Below are 20,983 nucleotides of genomic sequence, written 5' to 3'. Positions count from 1 at the left end.
AACACACCCTGGATATCAAGACTATGTAAAGAAGTCTCTTTGTGGTTTATGCCACAGTACATAGACTACACACTAGAACACATCTGAAAGAAACTGACCAGATTGGTAAGAATATACAAAACTTCATTATATATTATCTGAATAAAATAGAAGTATTTCACTCTGGCAAAAGTAAGCTTTAATAGAAGCATGATAGCTGTGTTCTTAAGAACTGGTACCTGGAAGGGGGCAAAGAGTTGTTTTAATTTTTGATGCAGAAGTACAGACTAGCTCACTAAGTTAAGCCCACTAGCCATAAACAACTAGAAACCTGGACAAAACACATGAAACAACTTTTTTCGGAAACTGGATGACAGCATAGGACTATGATCCCTCAGAGAAGGGAAATACGCAAGATGAACCCCATCACCACCACAAAATTTCCCCTAACAGCGTTTATAAAACCCTGGCACAAAGCTGAGAAAAAAATCAGATTTGAAAGAGACTGATACAATTGGACTTTGAGGGGCAGTGTACGGTACACATCATCTTAAGATACTCCTCACCAAAATATGTCATTGAATTCTAACCAAGACTTTAAGCCCAACTTAAGAGGAATTACAGATGACAGAACAAGTTAAACAACACAAAGAAAAAATAATCAGATCGAGGGAAGAGGAAATGCGAAGTGACAAATTAATGGAGAGTTTTCTTTCGAGGTGATAAAAATGTTTTAGAATGAAAAAAAAACCAAAAGAAATGTTTTAGAACTAGACCGAAGAGGTGGTGGCACAACATTCTAAATATACTAAATGCCACCAAATTTACACTTTAAAATGGCTAACACTGTTAGTGAATTTCACCTCAATAAAAAAAAGGAATCTTAAAATTTCAGAATGTGGGATATTCTACAATAGATCTGAACACTTAAAAGATAGGTAATGGCTGAGCACAGTGGTACACGTCTGTATTCCCAGCACTTTGGGAGGCCGAGAAGGGCAGATTGCTTGAGCCCAGTTCAAGGCCAGCCTGGACAACATGGCAAAAAACCTCATCTCTACAAAAAAATACAAAAATTAGCTGGGCATGGTGGCATGCACCTGTAGACCCAGCTACTCAGGAGGCTGAGGTGGGAGGATTTCTTGAGCCCAGGAGCTCAAGACCAGCCTGAGAAACGCAGTGCAACCCCATTTCTACAAAAAAAATTTTGAAAATTAAGGTGGTAAATGCCTGTAGTCCCAGCTACGGGGAGCCCAGGAGGTAGAGGTTACAATGAGCCGTGACAGCACCACTCCATTTCAGCCTGGGGACAGAGTGAGACCCTACCTCAAAATAAATAAATAAATTTAAGGGACGTAAAATCCAAATAAAATGTATGCACCTTACAACAATTGGAGAAACTAACATGGACTAGCCATAAACTATTAATTTTCTTAGGCATGACAATGGTATTGTGAATATGAAGGAAAACATCTTTAATCTTAGGAGATGCACACTGACAAATTTATAGGTTAAGTGTCTCATTATCTGTACCTTACTCTTAAATACACCGGGAAAGCACACACATCCCCCAAACACACACAGCAAATATGACAAAATGTTGAAAACCATTGAACCCAGGTGGCAGCCATTTAAATTTTTGAAAATGTTCATATTATAAAATTATGATTAACCACATGCAAATAAACAAGCAAGTAAGCAATATCATCACTGATTATATTTGAATGGTAAGATTATAATTTTTTTCCAAATTTTCTTTGTGTTTGTGCTTTGTCCCCTCTCCCCTAAAACTACAGAAATTCAGTCACTGCCTGCAATAGCAATCCTGTTTCAAAATGGAAAACTACACAAGCAGTTACAGTTAATGACTGGGCATTGGTTATACACACCTCTTGGTAAATCATACGAAAAAAGACACTTACTCTTCTTTAAGTCTCTTTTTAAGGTTGTCTTTCGAAAGTTTACTTTCACTAGCATTTTTCATCATATCTTTCCGAAATCGATTGTTCATCATGTCAACCCTACAAAACCAGAACAGCATTATTTTTAAATAACTTTTAAAGAGTTAATATAAGTAGCTGCTGCTTTTAGCACCTGGAGAAAAATGTTTAATGAAACGATGTAAGTCAAGGTTTTTAAGATGTGAACATTTCAAATGCATCTTCTCTGTTCTTCCTAAAACAAAAAAGTAGTCTCCAATATTTCAGATCATCTGGTTTACACTTTGGAGAGCTAGTATTTGAGAAAATTCATCATGACTTATCTACACAAAGTTTATGAAATTATCCAAAATAAATCCCAGGTAAATCAAAGAGTTAAATATATAAAGAGCAAACCTTAGGCCCGGCGTGGTGGCTCACTCCTGTAATCCCAGCACTTTGGGAGGCTGAGGCCGGCAGATCACAAAGTCAAGAGATCGAAACCATCCTGGCCAACATGGTGAAACCCCACCTCTACTAAAAATACAGAAATCAGCTGGACGTGGTGGCACACACCTGTAATCCCAGCTACTCAGGAGGCCGAGGCAGAAGAACCACTTGAACCCAGGAGGCAGAGGTTGAAATGAACCCAGATTGTGCCACTGCACTCCAGCCTGGGCAAAAGAGTGAGACTGTCTCAAAAAAAAAAAAAAGCCGGGCATACTGGCTCATGCCTGCAATCCCAGCACTTTCGGAGTCAGAAATGGGTGGATCACTGAAGGCTGGGAGCTCCAGACCAGCCCGGCCAACATGGTGGAACCCCGTCTCTACTAAAAATACAAAATTAGTCCAGCGTGGTGGCAAGAGCCTGGACTTGGGAGGCTGAGGCAGGTGAATCACCTGAACCTGGGAAGCAGAGGTTGCAGCGAGCCAAGATCATGCCACTGTACTCTAGCCCAGGTAAGAAGAGCGCAACTCAGTCTCCCAAAAAAAAAAAAAAAAAAAAAAGAGCAAACCTTGAAATACTATGAAGTAAAAATACAGGCAAACATTTGTCTCTCTCTGATAAAGAATGACTTACTATTAAAAACAGCAGTTAAAAATAATGAAGGAGGCTGGGTGCGGTGGCTCAAGCCTGTAATCCCAGCACTTTGGGAGGCCGAGGCGGGTGGATCACGAGGTCAGGAGATCGAGACCCTCCTGGCTAACACGGTGAAACCCCGTCTCTACTAAAAATACAAAAAACTAGCCGGGCGAGGTGGCGGGCGCCTGTAGTCCCAGCTACTCGGAGGCTGAGGCGGGAGAATGGCGGGAACCCGGGAGGCGGAGCTTGCAGTGAGCCGAGATTGCGCCACTACACTCCAGCCTGGGCGACATAGTGAAACTCCATCTCAAAAAAAAAAATAATAATAATAATAATAATGAAGGAAAAGATTCACAGATTTGACTACATAAAAATTTAAAACTTCTATGCACAGAAAGCTGTGGAAAACCTACAATAAATCTAACATATAAAGGTTTGAAATTCTCAATACGTCAGGAACTAATATACCAAGATTATTCAAAAAAGTATCCAACAGACAAAGACATAATAAAGAATATTTATAAGAAATGAGGCCAGGCATGGTGGCTCATGTTTGTAACCCCAGCACTTTAGAAGGCCGAGGCAAGCAGGTCACTTGAGGTCAACAGTTCAAGACCAGCGAGGCCAACATGGTAAAACCCTGTCTCTACTAAAAATACAAAAATTAGCTGAGCATGGTGGCATGTTCCTGTCGTCCCAGCTACCTGGGAGGCTGAAGCAGGAGAATCACTTGAACCTGTGAGGTGGAGGTTGCAGTGAGCCAAGATCATGCCACTTAACTCCAGCCTGGATGAAAGGATTAGAGTTTCAAAAAAAAAAAAAGAAAAGAAATGACAATGACTAAACATAGAAACGTTTTCCCAAAACAAATTAGGTAGAGATATTATCCACAACCAAACTGACAAAGTCTGAAAAAAAACAAATAAACCATTGCATCTAAGAATGGACTGAGGCCGGGCGCAGTGGCTCACGCTTGTAATCCCAGCACTTTGGGAGGCCAAGGTGGGCGGATCACGAGGTCAGGAGATCAAGACCATCCTGGCTAACACGGTGAAACCCCGTCTCTACTAAAAATATAAAAAATTAGCCGGGTGTGGTGGCGGGTGCCTGTAGTCCCAGCTACTGGGGAGGCGAGGCAGGAGAATGGCATGAACTCGGGAGGCAGAGCTTGCAGTGTGCCGAGATCGCGCCACTGCACTCCAGCCTGGGTAACAGAGCAAGACTCCATCTCAAAAAAAAAAAAAGAAATGGACTGAAACTGACACCTTTCAATGGCAACGCAAACTGGCAGAACTTCATAGCATGCAATCTGGCAGTACTTAACAAGAGCCTTAAAAATAACTGTGCTCTTTGATCAAGTAATTCTACCTCAAAGAATCTTTCTCAAGGCAACAAATTAGAAAATAAAGAAAGGTTTATTCATAAAGAGGTGATAAACATTAATACTGAGATAATCTGCATTAAAGGGAAAAGTAAGGCTGGGCACAGCAGTTCATGCCTGTAATCCCAGCACTTTGGGAGGCAGAGACAGGTGTATACCCAAGGTCAGGAGCTCAAGACCAGCCTGGCCAACACACCAAAACTCCGTCTCTACTAAAAATACAAAAATTAGCCAGGCATGGTGGCACACACCTGTAGTCCCAGCTACTCGGGAGGCTGAGGCAGGAGAATCACTTGAATCTGGCAGGCAGAGGTTGCAGTGAGCCAGGATTGCACCACTGCACTCCAGCCTAGGTGAAACAGCAAGACTCAAAAAAGTCTCAAAAAAAGCAATTTTTAAAAAAAAGGTAAAAAGAAAATCTACTCAACAACAGCCATGTAAATTATGGTTAATTCACATAATGGACTACAACAGAGCCATTTTTAAATGTCTATTTTTTTTTAAGTAGGGAGAAATGCTTACAAACAACTTTATGTAGAAACTTTATGTAAAAAAAGTCAAAATGTTATATCAAGTATACAGTACATTCTCATCTATGACAGTTCCTATGGTGTGAGCTACCTTCTTTTTAGCCTTTACTCAGTTTCAGGCATTGTGCTAGAAGTTCTACATGTACTATTTCGTTTAATCCCAACAAACTTCTGATGTAGTTACTATCACTGTGCCCATTTCACAAAGGAAAAAATGTAGGTTCCAAACTGTCCATGGTCAATTAGAAACTGGCCAAATGAGGAGGCAAATTGAGACCTGACTTCAAACACTGTATTCTCTTAGCTATTGTATACAGCAAAAAGGAGACTGAGACAGAAGTATGACAACATGCTAACAGCAGTTCTCCCTCGGTGGTGGGATTAGGAACCATGGAAGATCTTTTCTATATTTTCAAGTATTTTTCAAACCTTCACTTAATCACAAATTGGTAAAAAGAATGATTTTAAAATCTGCAAAATAACTTTTTTAAGTGTCCAGAGGGGTTCAGAAGAAAAGTTAGGCAACTTACATTTCCTCATCTTCATCATCTTCATCCACCCAAACTGGCTTCTTTTGAGGTGGAAAATTACCTTTTGCTTCATTCTCCACTTCTGAGTCACCCGAGTCTTCATGTCCTTGAACCTACAGCAGACAAAACACCCTCAAGCACTGACATTTTCCTATCCCATGACTGCAGACACATAGGCCTTAGAGCCAAATGGTTCACAGAATGTTTTCTCTACCACTCGCCGATGAAAAAATGGGACAGAATGCTACCACTGCAAATGCTGGAGGCAGAGGCAGAAAATGGAGAAACCAGAGAAATGGCACCACCAGCTGGACAGGTGAGACAAGATGGAACAGCCAAGGAGAAAAAGTCAACACTCTACACGCAGAAAGGAAAACACCAAGTAAGACAAGAACAAAAGGTGAGTCTGCAGATGAAATGAGGAGGAGAAATGTCAGAACTACAGAAATTACAGGACTGGAGGCAAACTAGAGTCAAAGATATCTTCATTTTCCTAATCTGTTTTTGACCCCTACCTCCTTAAGAAACTTTATACCAGCAGAGTGCAGTGCCTCATGCCTGTAATCCCAACACTTTTGGGAGGTCAAGGTGGGAGGACTGCTTGGACCCAGGAGTTCGAGTCCAGCCTGGGCAACACAGGGCGACCTCATCTCTACAAAAAATTTTTAAAATTAGCTTGGTGTGGTGGTGTGCACCTGTGACCTCAGCTAGCTACCTGGGAGGTGGAGGCAGGAGGATCACTTGAGCCTAGGAGGATGAAGCTGCCTTCTGAGCTTAAAGTGCTCGGAGAATTGTGCAGGTGTAACTTATCTGTGACCAATAGGAAGAGCAACCAGTTACTATTAGCAAAAGGGAGCTGGAAGACTAATAGGTGCTGCTGCACTCCAATCTGGGTAACAGGGTGAGACCGTATCTCTAAATAAGTAAATAAATATATGTATACCATTAAACCTAAGTTCTAAAATTATAAATGTATACCATAAAGTTTATACTATTAAATCTAAATCTAGGCCAGGCGCAGTGGCTCACGCTTGTAATCCCAGCACTTTGTGAGGCCGAGGCGGGCAGATCATGAGGTCATGAATTTGAGACCAGCCTGGCCAACATGGTGAAACCCTGTCTCTACTAAAGATACCAAAAAAAAAAAAAAAATTAGCCAGGCGTGGTGGCACACACCTGTAATCCCAGCTACTTGGGAGGCAGGAGAATTGCTCGAACCTGGGAGGCAGAGGTTGCAGTGAGCCGAGATGGCGCCACTGCACTCCAGCCTGGGCAACAGGGTGAGACTCCGTCTCAAAAAAAAGAAAAAAAAAAAAACCTAAACCTAAACCATAGAATACCCCTTGAAGTGAGTTTGAGCTTCCCAAAACCACAGGACAGAAATGTCCAAGTGGTTTCTACTTGCTCTACTACCAGTCTAATAGCCTTCAAACCCAACGGCTCCCACCTCAGTACACTGTTCCTTTTCCAGACGACAAAACTGTCACAAAGTTCAGCATCTTTCCAGTAGCAGTTCTGTACTTCCCAAATAGATTGCTACCACTTCTCCCACAAGCACCCGAAGGAGGCTCTGGTAAGCAGCTGACATTAGATGGGTCAGCATTTGTGTAATAAACATAGACTGGGTAATTTTCGGTGAGCTTTCCTCTACCCCCCATCTAAAATTTCACAGGCCTTCTCTAGACACGCTCATCTTCTCCCTTTACCGTATGTCCTTTTTCCTCTTCAGCACTTGTCACCAACAAACATGAAGTTTACTGGTTTATCTCATCTATCTTGTCTTTGCCACTAGCATACAAGCTCCAAGATGCAGGGATTTTTGTCAGTTTTGTCCATTGCTGTGTCTCCTCCAGTGCCTAGAACAATGTCTGGGACTCTCTCAAGAAAAGCCTGGTATAGAATTAAACGGATAGCAAAATGTGTGCAAAAAGTATGATGATTCACGCAGGGTTTGCCATTGCCAGAAAGGGTATCTGGCAACCAACAGGTTCACCAATATTTGCTAAATGAACGAAATTCACGATCATTCTCAAAACATTGTGGGTCTCACAGTCACATGGGGAGATAGTCACAACGCAGATGCCCAGGCCCGTGCCCACAAATTGATTCCATAAACGAAATGGAATTCCTGGATCACAAAGAATTAAGGCAGGTGATCAAAAGACCACATTCAGTTTGGGGAGAGGCTAGCAGAGCCGAGCAGCAGCGAAAGATGCTCACGACCACAGTTTGCAAAGCAGATACCCGAGCGGCGGCGCCTCCGGGGGCGGAGAAAGGCGCGGTCCCCACCCTCCAGACACTTTCAGTCTGGAGCAAGGAGGCGAGGGACCCGCAGCTGCGACCCTCGGCGCCCGCGTTCTCAGGCTCCCTCCCACCTGAGCGCTCCCAGCCGCCGCAGGTCGCCCAGGCTCCGCCCCCCAGAGCTTCACCGCCCACCGCGCGCCCCGCCCGAGCGCGCCCAGCCAGCGCGCCGCGGCCTCCCTCACCCTCGGGCCCCGCAGACGCCGCAGCAGAGCGTCCTCGTCGTTCTCGACGTCGCCGAAGACCAACTCCTCCAAGCACCGCTCCACGGCCGGTTTGTCCTCCTCCAGCGTCAGGCGGTTCCGCTGCCGGAGCCGTCTCTCCTCCGCCGCCGCCGCGACTGCAATCGCAGTGGCCGTAGCGCTCGGCCGGGCCGGCTGTTTCCGCTGGGATGAAGGGGCAGGCTTTTGGAGAGGCCGGCCTGGCCCCGCTCCGGCTTTCCAGTCCGGCCTCGTTCCGGGCTTCCGTTTCGGCTTCGCTCCGGCTCTCCGGTCCAGTTTCATTCGTGTCCTCCGTTCAGGCGGCATCCTTAGGTTTGAGGAGAAACGCAGGCGCTCACGTGGAACCTCGCTGCGCATGCGCCCAGGCACCTCCCTGGCCGCCGCCGCCGCCGAAGCCCCGGAGGCCGGAAGGAGCCTGCGCAGCCTCATGCCACGTGACCAGCACTCCCTCCCTCTACGTAACTCCCACTCCCCTACCCAGCCCCGCCCCGTGTGGGAGTTCCTCCGGGAGGGCCAATCTTCCGGGTGTAGGGGGAAGCGGCGTGACTGGAGTGGAAAATTTTTCCAACACAACTTCGCAGCTGCAACATATTGAAAGGAGCGCAAGAAAGCCCGAGTATACACTGGGACGGCTGAATGAAACTTCTGCTTTTCCTGTTGACTTTAACCAGCGGACTTGACACAAGCCCCAATGCCCTTTCCACCTCTCGTCTTGGTACGGTCCTTGGAGTACGGCGCCTGCAGAGGGTCCCACGCTGGAAGCGAGTGAGGAGGGTATGTAGGGAAGTGGGCCAATCGGGGCGCGGGTCACGGCGCAGGCGCGCTGGGGAGGGAGGGCTATGCTAATGTTGTTGATATCCTGGGGCCACCCGAGTTAAAGGGGGGAAATCCGGGGGCTGCCGCAGCCGCCACCGGTCTGGGCCCAGTCAGGGGCCCCCTGTAGTCGCCGCAGTCCCGGGGAGAGGCACCTGCCCCCAGCCCGGGGAGGGGGCGCCGCGGGCTCGGGGAGCACGGACAACCCCTACCCATGAGGCCCTGATGGAAAACACAAAGGATCTGGTGAGAGCCGAGCGCGGCAGCAGCTTTGTGTGCCAGGTGGGGGGGACGCCTGCAGCTCCCCGACCCCAGGAACCCCGCAGCTCCCTGACCCCGCTCCCTGGCCTGCTTCTCCATCCCACGCCCCCTCAATCTCCGGAGCCCCCCCTCCCCCTTCCAGCCGTTAAACGATTCAGGGGTTCCCCTCCCCCCACCCCGTCAGCCCTGGACTCGTTGGGGTTCTCTCCATCTCCTCCACCCTCTGGAAGAAAAATTCAAGAAGAAAGTTTTTCTGTGCGTCCTGCCCCCGCCCCCTGCTCTGGCTAGTGGGGAAAGGCTGGATCCGAGACTTTTCCTTTTTTAGCCACCTAGGGTGGGAGAGTGGAGTAGTCCTCTCTTCTTCGCGGGGAGGGGGAGCATAGTTTTGGTGCTTTGCAGGGGAAGGTGTTTGTCCGCCTTGGGGCCAGTGCCGCGAGGCGGTTTGCACGTGGAGGTGGAAATATTGAAAGGGGGCGGGGTGGGCACGTGCGGGAGAGGTGGGAGTGGTGTTTGGGAAGCAGCCTCCAAGGCTGCGTATTTAAAAGGGTTTCAAGTCAGTGGGCTTCTGTGACCATTGCATTCTCCTTTGTGAAATAAGAATCCTAATATTTCAGAGTCAGAAGAAACACTAGAGGTCATCTAAAGCAGCCATCCCCTCTGCAGCCTCTCTGACAAGTGGTAGGTAGTCTGACCCCTGCTTAAACCCCTAAAAGCACTGAGCGCTCACTACTGCCCAGGAAAGCCCATTTTTCAGTAGTTCTAATTGTTGTCTGCCTACCCTTGTTAGACCCTTTAGTCTCATTCATGTCCTGGTTAAGTTGCTCCTTTTTTTACTTCTCAAATTTTCTCTCACATCCTCCTCACCCACCCACTGCTCATTGGCCTATATTTTATGTGCCAGGAAAGAACAGCAGGGAAGTGGAGGAAGGGGGGGTTGAGAGATAGTGAGGGCCAGCCGAAAACTTTGCTGGGTCAGTGTCAAGTGTGCTGGCTTACATGCCTGAAGGTGTTTTTTTCTACAGGAAGCTAAATAATTACAATATGGGAATTTAATGCCTGTTTTCTCTCACCAGTGCATCTTTTTGAGGTTAGAAATTTCAGCGTCATCTCCGTGGTTCTTGTATCACAAAACACATTTGCTGATTACCTAAATCACTTCTCTTAGGGATGTCTAAAATTGTTAGGGATGGTACTGAAGCATCACCTGGTAGAGGGATGATTAGATGATTACCGCCCCCACCCCTTTGACCTGTGTTCCTCCGAAGCTAGTCTTTCCTCCAAGGGTCCCTCTTCCAAATGCTTTTACTCCTTTTTTTTTTCTTTTTAAAGTAACTATCTTTTATGAGATTTGAAATTGATGGACCATTTTAATACTTGTTTAGAGTTTACAATATTTTTAATTCTCCTTATACTAGCATGCACCAGTACTTATCCCTGGCTGGTTGAGATAGGTCAGTTGAAACTATTGTCACTGGGTGTTTCTCTAACATTCTCCTTCATTTGGTGAGCTGTGCTGCCTCCAAAAGTAGTTTTATTGGCCTAAGAATCTTGGATGTGCCTGTTTCTCCCTAATATGGTGAAGTGGGGGTCAAGACATAACAGATATAATGTAGAAATAATGCATCTGATTTAAAAGCCAGCAAATAAATTTCACCTTAAGTCCCAGTCTCCTATTTAAAAGGTTAGACTCAATTTTTCTTTCTTCCTTTTATAACTTAGAGACTATTGCTTTGCTCTTGTGTACTTAGACGGTTATTTTATTTTTCATTTGTTTACCTCAACACCAAAGAGTGTTTAGAAAGAAAATAGCTGTGCTTTTTTTTTTTTTTTTTTTTTTTTTGCATCACCTCCTTCTCTGAATAACAAGTAGCTTCTATCTAGAACCCCATACTGAATGCTTGTAAGTACCTTGCAAATTATGGTAACATCTGTCTTGAATAAGTATTTGTTCATAGTGCCTTACGTTGTTGCGTCATGTTTTTTAACCATCCAATTTCTAACTTTCTGTAACGTTTGACATGAAATATTTCCTCTAAATCTACTCACTAGAATTCAGCTTGTGAAAAAAGAATCAATAGAGCTGTAGTAATAGTGTTTTTAACATTTTAGTTAATAAGGAGTTCCAAGTTGTTTTCCTGCTTACTTTAACCATGAACTGTCATGACTTAAGTTGACTGACTTTGGAGACATTTGCATTCTAAACATACTAGACAGGAACAACTGGTTTTATTTTTAAGACACTGCCATATTCTTTAAAGCTGGTTATATGTTGACCTTATTATCTAAACCTTTCTAAATGTTTTAGTGCTTCTTTTAGTCCCTCAATTATGTTGAAAATTGAAACACTTACTTGAAATTGTTTTCAAACATAACAGTGGTCAAAGGAAAATATAAGTTATAGTTTAAAAGTGAAAACATATTAGTATAAATACTAAAGCACTGAATTACTAAAAGCCAAGAGTGCTCAGTAGTCTGAGTAACCACATTCGAAAATTAGACAAGTGACATTCTTTGGGTTGCTCTTTGTTTCTCAGCTTTTCATCTTTAAAATGTTTGCTAAATAAGATACAACCTTTCACACTTAGGTATCATTAGTCTGAGGGTTTCAAAATTCAAGAAAGAGAATAAAAGCATCAGGACAATAAAAGAGAAAGGACTTACAATAGTTAAAACAAGCTAAGATGTGTCTCCTAACACCACAGTATTCTTAACTGTCCAAGATGACTTTTGAATTTATGCAAAAATTGCAGATAGATTTAATCATTATTTTTTAATAAACCTTGTCTTAAGGATTTTTTTTACCCGCAAATTTAGAATTTCTCTTCTTGCTTTGCTGGAACCCATGATAAAAGGTGAAAAGGGAAATAATTCCTATTTGAACACACCCTGAGTATGAGATAGGATGAAGTGATACAGTAGGAAGGGTGCTGGCAGTGAGGTTAATGTCACAATTCTACCACTGATGAGCTCTATGGCCCTTGTTGGACAAGATCCTGTGCCTCTTTTTTCTCATGGCAGTTGAAGGGTTGGTCTAGTATCAGCATAATCCAATAGAAATTTCTGCAGGATGGATATTTCCTATATCTTTGCTGTCCAGTTATGGTAGCTACTAGCCACGTGTGGCTGTTGAGCACTTGAAATGTAACTGGTGGAACTAAAAATTGAAGAACTCAATTTTTAATTTTGCTGTTTTAATCAATGTAAATTTAAGTAGCCAAATGTCTGGCATACTGGACATACAGACATAGTACAGTGTTTTCTAAACATAACTAATCATTAGAACTACTTCTTGGCGACTCTTGTTAAAATACAAAACCTCTCACGTTTAACTTATTTAGTAGATCTGCAGTGGGTCCTGGGAATGGGTTTTTAATGTATATCCCAGAAAGTTTATCAGGTTGGTTAGGGGAACACTCCATTAGGCGATTTCTGAGGTCCCTTCAAGTTCTCACTTTAGCACTGATAATTTAGAATTTAGTGCAATAGAAGTGAGCTCTGGACAAAGTCGGCAAGGTAGCTCTCTAAACTGCGATTTTAGGAAAGTTGCGTAACCTCTTTGAAAGCTTCACTTTCCTCATCTGAAATACGGGGTGAACATCAGCCCTTCCTCCTGTAGTTTCTATAAACCTCCACTCAGATGTTATGCCCGCTGTTTAAAAAGATGTAAGCTGCTATAAAAGATGAGACAAATCCCAAGATAAAATGTTAAGATGTGTTCCCAGGGTTTCCTTTTTTTTCCTTTTTCACTGAGTTTAATTCCTACTACTAGTCTATTAAAACTGATTGTATACAATACTCATTAGTTTGTTCAACGTTGTGGCCCAATTATTTGGCCATCATTTGCAGTTTAATTGTAGGACAGGAGTGTTAAGTGCAGTACTTCTTTGTATTTCTGGTGCTAAGCATGATGATTTGTATATATCATTCAATAAATATTGGTTAATATTAGCCAGATGTAGTGGCTCAAACGCCTGTAACCCCAACACTTTGGGAGCCCAGGGCAGGCAGATTGCTTGAGTCCAGGAGTTCAAGATCAGCCTGGGCAACATGGTGAAACCCTGTCTCTACAAAAAAAAAAAAAATTAGGTGTGGTGGCACACACCTGTAGTCCCAGCTACTCGGTGGCAGAGGTGGAAGGATTGCTTGAGTCTGGTGGGAGACCGAGGTTGAAGTGAGCCATGATTGTGCCACTGGACTCCAGCCTGGGCGACAGAATGAGACTCCATCTCAGAAAAAAAAAAAAAAGTTTCTCATCATGTATTACTTTAAGACTTCTAAGCTTTCAAATTTGCTAGAGATTATTTTATACACTGGAGAAGTAGCCCCCTTGTGTATATGTATGTATTTAACCCAACTTTAATTATTAACACCCTGTAGTTACTATTGTTCAGGGTTATATATCTTCTCAGCAACCAGTTCCAAATACATTTTTTAAAGGTAAACACCAAGAGAATGTTGTTATTTCAGATCAAGTGTTTTTAGGTTATATAAAATCAATATGACATTGAATAAGCTAAGCTGTTTAATTTATTTTCTCACTTTTTTTTTTTTTTTTTTGAGATAGAGTCTTGCTCTGTGGCCTAGGCTGGAGTGCAGTGGCATGATCTCGGCTCACTGCAACCTCCGCCTCCCGGTTCAAGCGATTCTTTTGCCTCAGCCTCCCGAGTAGCTGGGACTACTGGCAAGTGCCACCACACCCAGTTCATTTTTGTATTTTTAATAGTGGCAGGTTTTCACCATATTGGCCAGGCTGGTCTCAAACTCCTGACCTCATGATCTGCCCACCTCAGCCTCCCAAAGTGTTGGGATTACAGGCGTGAGCCACCGCGCCTGGCCTGTCTCTATATTAACATACTAACAAATGATCTTGTTTGATCATTCAGACCACATTTGCCCTATAGACCCAACTTCAGTATGAATTCTATTATTTGGGGTAGAACTGATAGCTGATAATGATCTCAGGGAACCTCTAGGCTACTGCTTGTTTCAGACTTAATTTTGATATGGTCATCTTATTTTTAATTAGCTTTCCAGGTTCGTACTTAAGGATTCATAGCTTTCTTCAGGAGAACTGAAAGTCTATTCATGTGAATTTTTTTATTTTATCATACATCCTTCCTGTGTGGTAAGTGATGTTTTTCTTACTTAGAAGAGAGGGAAACTGAGACCCAAGTAATTGCTGCATCCAAAGTCATAACAGTGATAGGACTAGAAGTTGAACCCAAAGAGGTAGAAATTTGTATTTCTTGTAGATCAAAGAATGGGTTCCTTTTCTCACTGTTGCTTTAAATCTTAAATATTGCTATGTAGAATATTGTCCTCTCCTGTCATTCTCCTGGGTACTTTTCCATTTCTTTAGATGGGTTATTCAGAATATTACTGCTTTCGGTTTTCTCTTGATTGTATCATTGACATGAATTTATTCTTGCTTGCACATTGAATTTGTGGGAAATAAAAACCCAGTAATCCCAAATCCTTACCATTTATGTTCCTCATAACAGTAAGCTTAGAAAGAAGGAAGGCATTTCTCTTTACACTAATGAGTTTTATCACTATGCCAGAATGTGCTTTCATCCTCATAGTATAATAGAATGAAAAAGAGGCCTGCAGGAGCTAAATAGCTCTTGAGCTCCTACCAAGTTCAGTCATCACAGAGTATGTAGTAATTTCTGTTTGTACTTTGTGATCTCATGCATACAACATTCAAATTTAAGTTTCTAGAAAATACTTGTTCCATAGCTAAATGTAAAACTTTGAAAGTTATGTGAGCCACTGCTCCCAGTGGGTTTGGATAATGAAGAATTGGTTGACTTCTGATGAGTTTATTCATATTGAAATTATACTGTTATTAATATTACTTGGCTGCATGTTTATTGACACCTGCATTTAAGATTTCAAGTGTTTTCTGTCATTTCTCCCAGAGATGTTTAGTTTTGTTGGAACTTTTGTTTGATTATACCAATAAGTTAATGACTATGCCTTTTAATTCCCTTGTAGATTTAATAGGGAGGATGGTTTACCTAGGTGACAATTACAGTAGGACAGTGAAGTTATGTTGTGATTTGTGATCTCTTTAATTTTGTCACTATACAAACCTTTTGTTTTATTTTTTGTTATAGAAGTGCACCTATAATGTTTAAAAAAAGAGAAATATTGAAAAGTTAGATTCATCTTCCCATTCTGCTCCCATGCTGCTAAGTTTAACTGTTCCTAAGGTCTTTCTTAGTGCACATAAAAACAAACATACAAAACATACATATATTGATCTATGTGTATGCCAGTGTATATTGTTCCTTTGAATAAAAAGTGAGTCATACTGTGATATATTTTATTATACTATATATGGTGATTTATTTTTTCCACTCAGTATTTTACCTGTTGCTCATCATTCCCCTGCTGATTGTAAGGTTGTCTCCAGTTTTTCATTATTATTACATTAGCAAACATCCTTCTACATATTCTTTTGTCCTTGTATGTATTATGTATGAGTATTTCTGAAGGACAGATTCCTAAAAATGGAATTACCTAGGCAAAAGACATAGCCATCTTAAATTTTCATATGTAATGTCAAATTGCCTTCCAGAAAGATAGTATAAGTTTACCTTCCTACCAAGTGTATATGAGCACTGTTTTTCCCACGTATATTTACAGATATCAGATATCATCAATCTGTCAATATATACCAACTTAATTTTTTAATGTACTATATACTTCATATAAATTCGCTTTTATTTTTATCAAAGTAATACATGCACTTCATGGTATAATAATTAAACAATGCTAAAAGTATTCCAAAAAAATGATTCCTTGTCCAGTTCAGCTCTGATGAGATAACTACTTTCATTCTTTTAGCTTTTTCATCTAGTATCTATCTCTCTAATTCTAAAGTTTAGGCTTATTTATTTAGTGTATTAATTTCAGACATTAGTGATTTTATAGTAGACAGGGAGTTATCATAACCCAAATATAAAGCAAGGTTTACATACCTATAATCATCCCATCTTCCTATATTCAAGACCTTAAATAGTCATCTAATATGATTTGCAGTTTTTCGGGGTTTTTTTTTTTTTTTTGAGACAGAGTCTCACTCTGTCGCCCAGACTGGAGTACAGTGGTGCGATCTCGGCTCTCTGCAACCTTCGCCTCCCGGGTTCAAGTGATTCTCCTGCCTCAGCCTCCCTAATAGCTGGGTCTACAGGTGCCATCACCACGCCTGGCTGATTTTTGTATTTTTTAGTAGAGACAGGGTTTTACCATATTGGCCAGGCTGGTCTAGAACTCCTGACCTCAAGTGATCCACTCACCTTGGTCTCCCAAAGCGCTAGGATTACAGGTGTGAGCCACCACACCTGGCCTCAGTTTTATTTTGAAGAGCAAAATGTTCAAGAGGCTGCATTACCTGAAACATACTTACTTGATGCTTGTTTTCTATGCTTACAGAGGCTAACTGACAGAACCAGTATTCGGGGGGAAAAAAAGAAAGAAGGTTAAAATTTAAAAGGTTTTAAGATAGGTTTATATGATCTTGGGCAAGTTGCTTAGCCTATTTGGGCCACTGCCTCCTGTAAAATGGGAGTAACACTTACAAGGTTTAATGTGCTGCTACAGATTTAAGTGCTGAATGTGCCTGATACATACTAAGCATATTACAAATATTATGATAATAACCATAACAGAGTAGTAACAGAAATAGTCCAACATGGCTGGGTGCAGTGGCTCATGCCTGTAATCCCAACAGTTTGGGAGGCTGAAGTGGGTGAATCACTTGAGGCTAGGAGTTCGAGATCAGCCTGGACAACATGGCGAAACCCCATCTCTACCAAAAATACAAAAATTACCCAGGTATTGTGGTACACACTGTAATCCCAGCTTCTCAGGAAAGCGAGGCATGAGAATCACTTGAACCTGGGAAACAGAGGTTACCATAAGCCAAGATCATGCCGCTGCACTCCATCCTGAACAATAGAGCAAGTCCAATATTAGGTTATTGTAGAATTTACAAATAAACTCCTATAGGACGAAATGTGTTTAAGAGTTCAACTCATAAATTTAGTTTATTTCTCTACCTATAAATAGAGATTTGTTGATTCTTATAGGTAGAGAAATAAACCAAATTCCAAATGCTCCTTATGCTCATTCCTCTGGGTGTTAAGAGTGGGAGAGGGAAGACTTGACAAATTTACTGAAAGAGGTATGGGAGCATGAAAGCCTTAGACAAGGTACAAAGATCCACTCCCAGAAAGAGAAAATCTGAAAGAAGTTCCAAAACATTGATCATAGGTTTGGAGTTTGATAGTTCACAGCTCTATATACAGAGAAGAGCTTAACGGTAAGCAGTACCGGAATTGGTAGCTTTAAATTATAGGCATTGCCTCATAAGGGAAACATGAAGACTTGGAGACATGGCAGTGAAGAAGGAGGAAGAAGAAAAAATTCTTTAGGAAAAGAAAAAAACTGAACTTAGAGAAGAGGGTGTTCTTGAACTAGCAGCTCTGCCTATGAAACGAACAGAAATAGAAAAGAACAGGCCACATCCATGCAGAATTGTAAGAAAAAACAAACAGGAAATGTGAATCAGCATTTCAACTGATGAAAACTACCCCCATCAAAAAATGCAGGAAAAGGCCAGGCGCAGTGGCTCAAGCCTGTAATCCCAGCACTTTGGGAGGCCGAGACGGGCGGATCACGAGGTCGGGAGATCAAGACCATCCTGGCTAACACGATGAAACCCCCCTCTCTACTAAAAAATACAAAAAAACTAGCCGGGCGAGGTGGCGGGTGCCTGTAGTCCAAGCTACTCGGGAGGCTGAGGCAGGAGAATGGCGTAAACCCGGGAGGCGGAGCTTGCAGTGAGCTGAGATCCGGCCACTGCACTCCAGCCTGGGCAACAGAGCAAGACTCCGTCTCAAAAAAAAAAAAGAAAACGGGAAAAAATTGACACAGTGCTCCAAGTGAAATTAAATATCCTGAAACCAATGTTGAGAGATTTGAAAAATAAAATTAAGAAATATTCTGAAACAAATACAAAACTCGGAACAGAAAGGAACAAAAAACATTAAGAAATGAACACAAAGTAGATTAAACAGAAAAATAGAAGATGAAATCATAACCAGTAATGAAGTTTTAACATTCCCACAGGACAAAATTGACCAAGTTGAAATGGGAGATGGATTTGAAGTTTACTGTATATAATTGGTGTCCTTAAATATTTAAAACTGTAATCCAAGAAAACTTTCTGGAAGTGAAAAGAGATCTGAATCTAGACCTCAGAAGTTCATACCAGAAGGCACACTCACAGATACTTCCTAGTAAAGCTGTATGGCTGTAAAGATGCAAAGAATTATCAGGGTCTCCAGGCAAAGACGTGACATAGAGGCAAGAGAATTAGCCCAGTGTCAGATTTCTCAAAAGCAACATAACAAAGCAAGACAGTGGAGCAGCATGAGGAAAGTGACTGCTAGCCAAGGATTTTATATCCAGCTAACTGTTGTTCAGGTATTAAGACTGCAGAACAGGCCAGGCGCGGTGGCTCAAGCCTGTAATCCCAGCACTTTGGGAGGCCGAGACGGGCGGATCACGAGGTCAGGAGATCGAGACCATCCTGGCTAACATGGTGAAACCCCGTCTCTACTAAAAATACAAAAAAGTAGCCGGGCGAGGTGGCGGGCGCCTGTAGTCCCAGCTACTCGGGAGGCTGAGGCAGGAGAATGGCGTGAACCCGGGAGGCGGAGCTTGCAGTGAGCCGAGATTGCGCCACTGCACACCAGTCTGGGCGACAGAGCGAGACTCCGCCTCAAAAAAAAAAAAAAAAGACTGCAGAACAACAGTTTGAATATGCAAGAACTCAGGAAATAAACTCTACTTGGTACTCGTTTACCCCTTCTGAGGACACTCGAAAAGGATAACTTTCATCTAAAAGAGATAGTTGGGAAATTTCCTACAAAAAGACAGTAAGTATTTCAGATATCTTTTTGGACTAAGATTAAAACCAATAGTGGGGACCTAGAGAATAGAGTAGTAAATAAATGTTATACGTTCTGACAAAGCAGAAAGAATGCAACTGAAATATAAGGGGATGGGAAAGGGAAAGAAAAGGAAAAACTAAGGCCATGTGTGGTGGCTCACACCTGTAATAATCCCAGCGCTTTGGGAGGCTTAGGTGGGTGGATTACTTGAGCCCAGAACTTCTAGACCAGCCTGGGCAACATAGTGAGACCCAGTCTCTACAAAAAAAAAAAAAAAGTTTAGCCAGGCATGGTGGCTCATGCCTGTAATCCCAGCTACTCAGGAGACTGAAGTAGGAGTATCGTTTGAGCCCAGGAGGTCGAAGCTGCAGAGAGCTGTGTTTGCGTAACTGCACTCCAGCCTGGGCAACAGAATGAGACCCTGTCTAGAACTGTTCTTTTCAGAACTAGAATAAGATTAATTACTGTAGTTGAAGTAATATGAGGGAGTCAGAGGCTACCATCTAAAACTGAAAGACCAAATAGGAAAGATTAGGTAAGAAAAAAGATACGACATACTGTGAAAGCTATTAGTATAAAGGTAAGCATATTAGGAGGACTTGCCAAAATACTGAGAGAAATTTTTTAAGGGACAAAGAAAATTATGATGGAACAGAAAAAAAGTATGAAGTACATAATGTACACCCTAATGATAAAAGATGTGGAGAATTGAGAGCAATCATAAAGGCCAGTACAAAGATGTACCAGGCAAATAGAAACCCCAAGAATGCAAGACTGGCAATGCTGATAGCAAAGTAGAATTCAAACCAAAAAAAGCATTAAATCAGACAAAAGAGAACAGTTTATAATGCTAGAAACCATGATTCACAACAAAGAATAACAGTTAAATATGTACCAAATAACACAGCAACAATCTGTATAAAGCAAAATCTACATGAAGTATAAGAAGAAATAAAAAACTAAAATTAGAGGACTTTGACACTTAGCACAAGATGTAGTGGATAAAAAAGGATATAAAAGATCCAAATAATATAATGCAAATTTTCAAGTATATCCCTAATAATCAAGAATATGCTGTTTCCATCCCGCCCCCTCTGTCTCCCAGGCTGGAGTACAGTGGCGTGATCACAGCTCACTGCAGCCTTGACCTCCCCACCTCAGGTGATGCTCCCTCCTCAGTCTCCCAAGTAGCTGGGACTACAGGTGCACACCACCATGCCCAGCTAATTTTTTTTTTTGCTTATTGTAGAGATGAAGTCTCTCCATGTTGCCCAGGCTAGTCTCAAACTCTTGGTTTCAAACAGTCTTCCTGCCTTGGCCTCCCAAAGTGCTGGGATTATAGGCATGAGCCACCATGCTGGGCCAGAGAGTATGTTCTTTTTAAACACAGAATATTCACAAAAAATTGTCCATCTATTAGAAAAACATTAGTAGGTCCCATACAAGAAAACAAAAATCCAAAAAGCAAAAGGACATTGCACTTCCGTCTTGAAATTAAGAAACCTTGTATTATGTATTCACAGAAAACCTTGTATAAGAATTTGTGTGGCAGCTTTATTCATAATAAAATCTGGATGAAGAAAGGGTAAGCTGATACATTGACAAGTATTACTCAGCAATAAAAAGAAATCCTTTGTACATGTAACATGAATGAATCTCATAAATACTATGCTGACTGGAAGAAATTAGACACAAAAATATCCATGCGATTTTATGCCATTTATATAAAATCTTAAATATATACAAAATCTAGCCAAAGCTGATAGAACTCAGGATTGGGGAGAGCTTGAGTGGGAAAGGACAGGAAGGAGCTTTCTAGAGTGACTGAAAAGTCCTGTATTTGGATAAGTGATCAACAGCATGCCTTAATTTTAAAACTTTTAATGGGTAAGAGGGAAACCCAAATTGCAAAGTTTCTGGAAAATGTTGATAAGGAAAATACTACATAATACTACCTACCAGAATCTGTGGAATACATTTAAAGCAGTGAGCAGAGGAA

At 42.0% G+C, this 20,983-nt stretch overlaps 2 protein-coding genes across 13 annotated transcripts in view; one reads left to right on the top strand and one right to left on the bottom strand.

Moving 5' to 3' along the window:
- The window catches only part of UTP18 (UTP18 small subunit processome component), a 36,585-nt gene extending 28,233 nt beyond the window's left edge, over nt 1–8,352 (bottom strand). Inside the window, exons 1-3 of the mRNA XM_033183544.1 lie at nt 7,910–8,352; nt 5,424–5,536; nt 1,902–2,000 (exon numbers count right to left, since the gene is read on the bottom strand). Of these exons, the coding sequence (XP_033039435.1) occupies nt 1,902–2,000; nt 5,424–5,536; nt 7,910–8,302 (605 nt within the window). The 5' untranslated portion in view covers nt 8,303–8,352. The remainder of the gene's footprint in view (nt 1–1,901; nt 2,001–5,423; nt 5,537–7,909) is intronic.
- Nucleotides 8,307–20,983, top strand: part of MBTD1 (mbt domain containing 1) — an 80,526-nt gene continuing 67,849 nt past the window's right edge. For 3 of the 12 annotated variants that reach the window (XM_033183539.1, XM_033183534.1, XM_033183536.1), the window contains exons 1-2: nt 8,582–8,719; nt 9,634–9,697. Coding sequence is in view for 3 of the 12 variants with exons in the window: in XM_033183532.1 (XP_033039423.1) it covers nt 8,582–8,719 (138 nt within the window). In the remaining 9 variants the exon portion in view is untranslated. Of the gene's footprint in view, nt 9,005–9,633; nt 9,698–20,983 lie in introns of all 12 variants that reach the window. The other 9 variants (XM_033183538.1, XM_033183537.1, XM_033183535.1 and 6 more) reach the window with 6 other exon arrangements.

This window comes from Trachypithecus francoisi, unplaced genomic scaffold, assembly GCF_009764315.1.
Source record: "Trachypithecus francoisi isolate TF-2019V2 unplaced genomic scaffold, Tfra_2.0 Lachesis_group20, whole genome shotgun sequence".
Lineage (NCBI taxonomy): Eukaryota > Metazoa > Chordata > Mammalia > Primates > Cercopithecidae > Trachypithecus > Trachypithecus francoisi.
The sequence above is the reverse complement of the archived record's forward strand: the minus strand, read 5'-3'. Positions and strand labels throughout refer to the sequence as shown.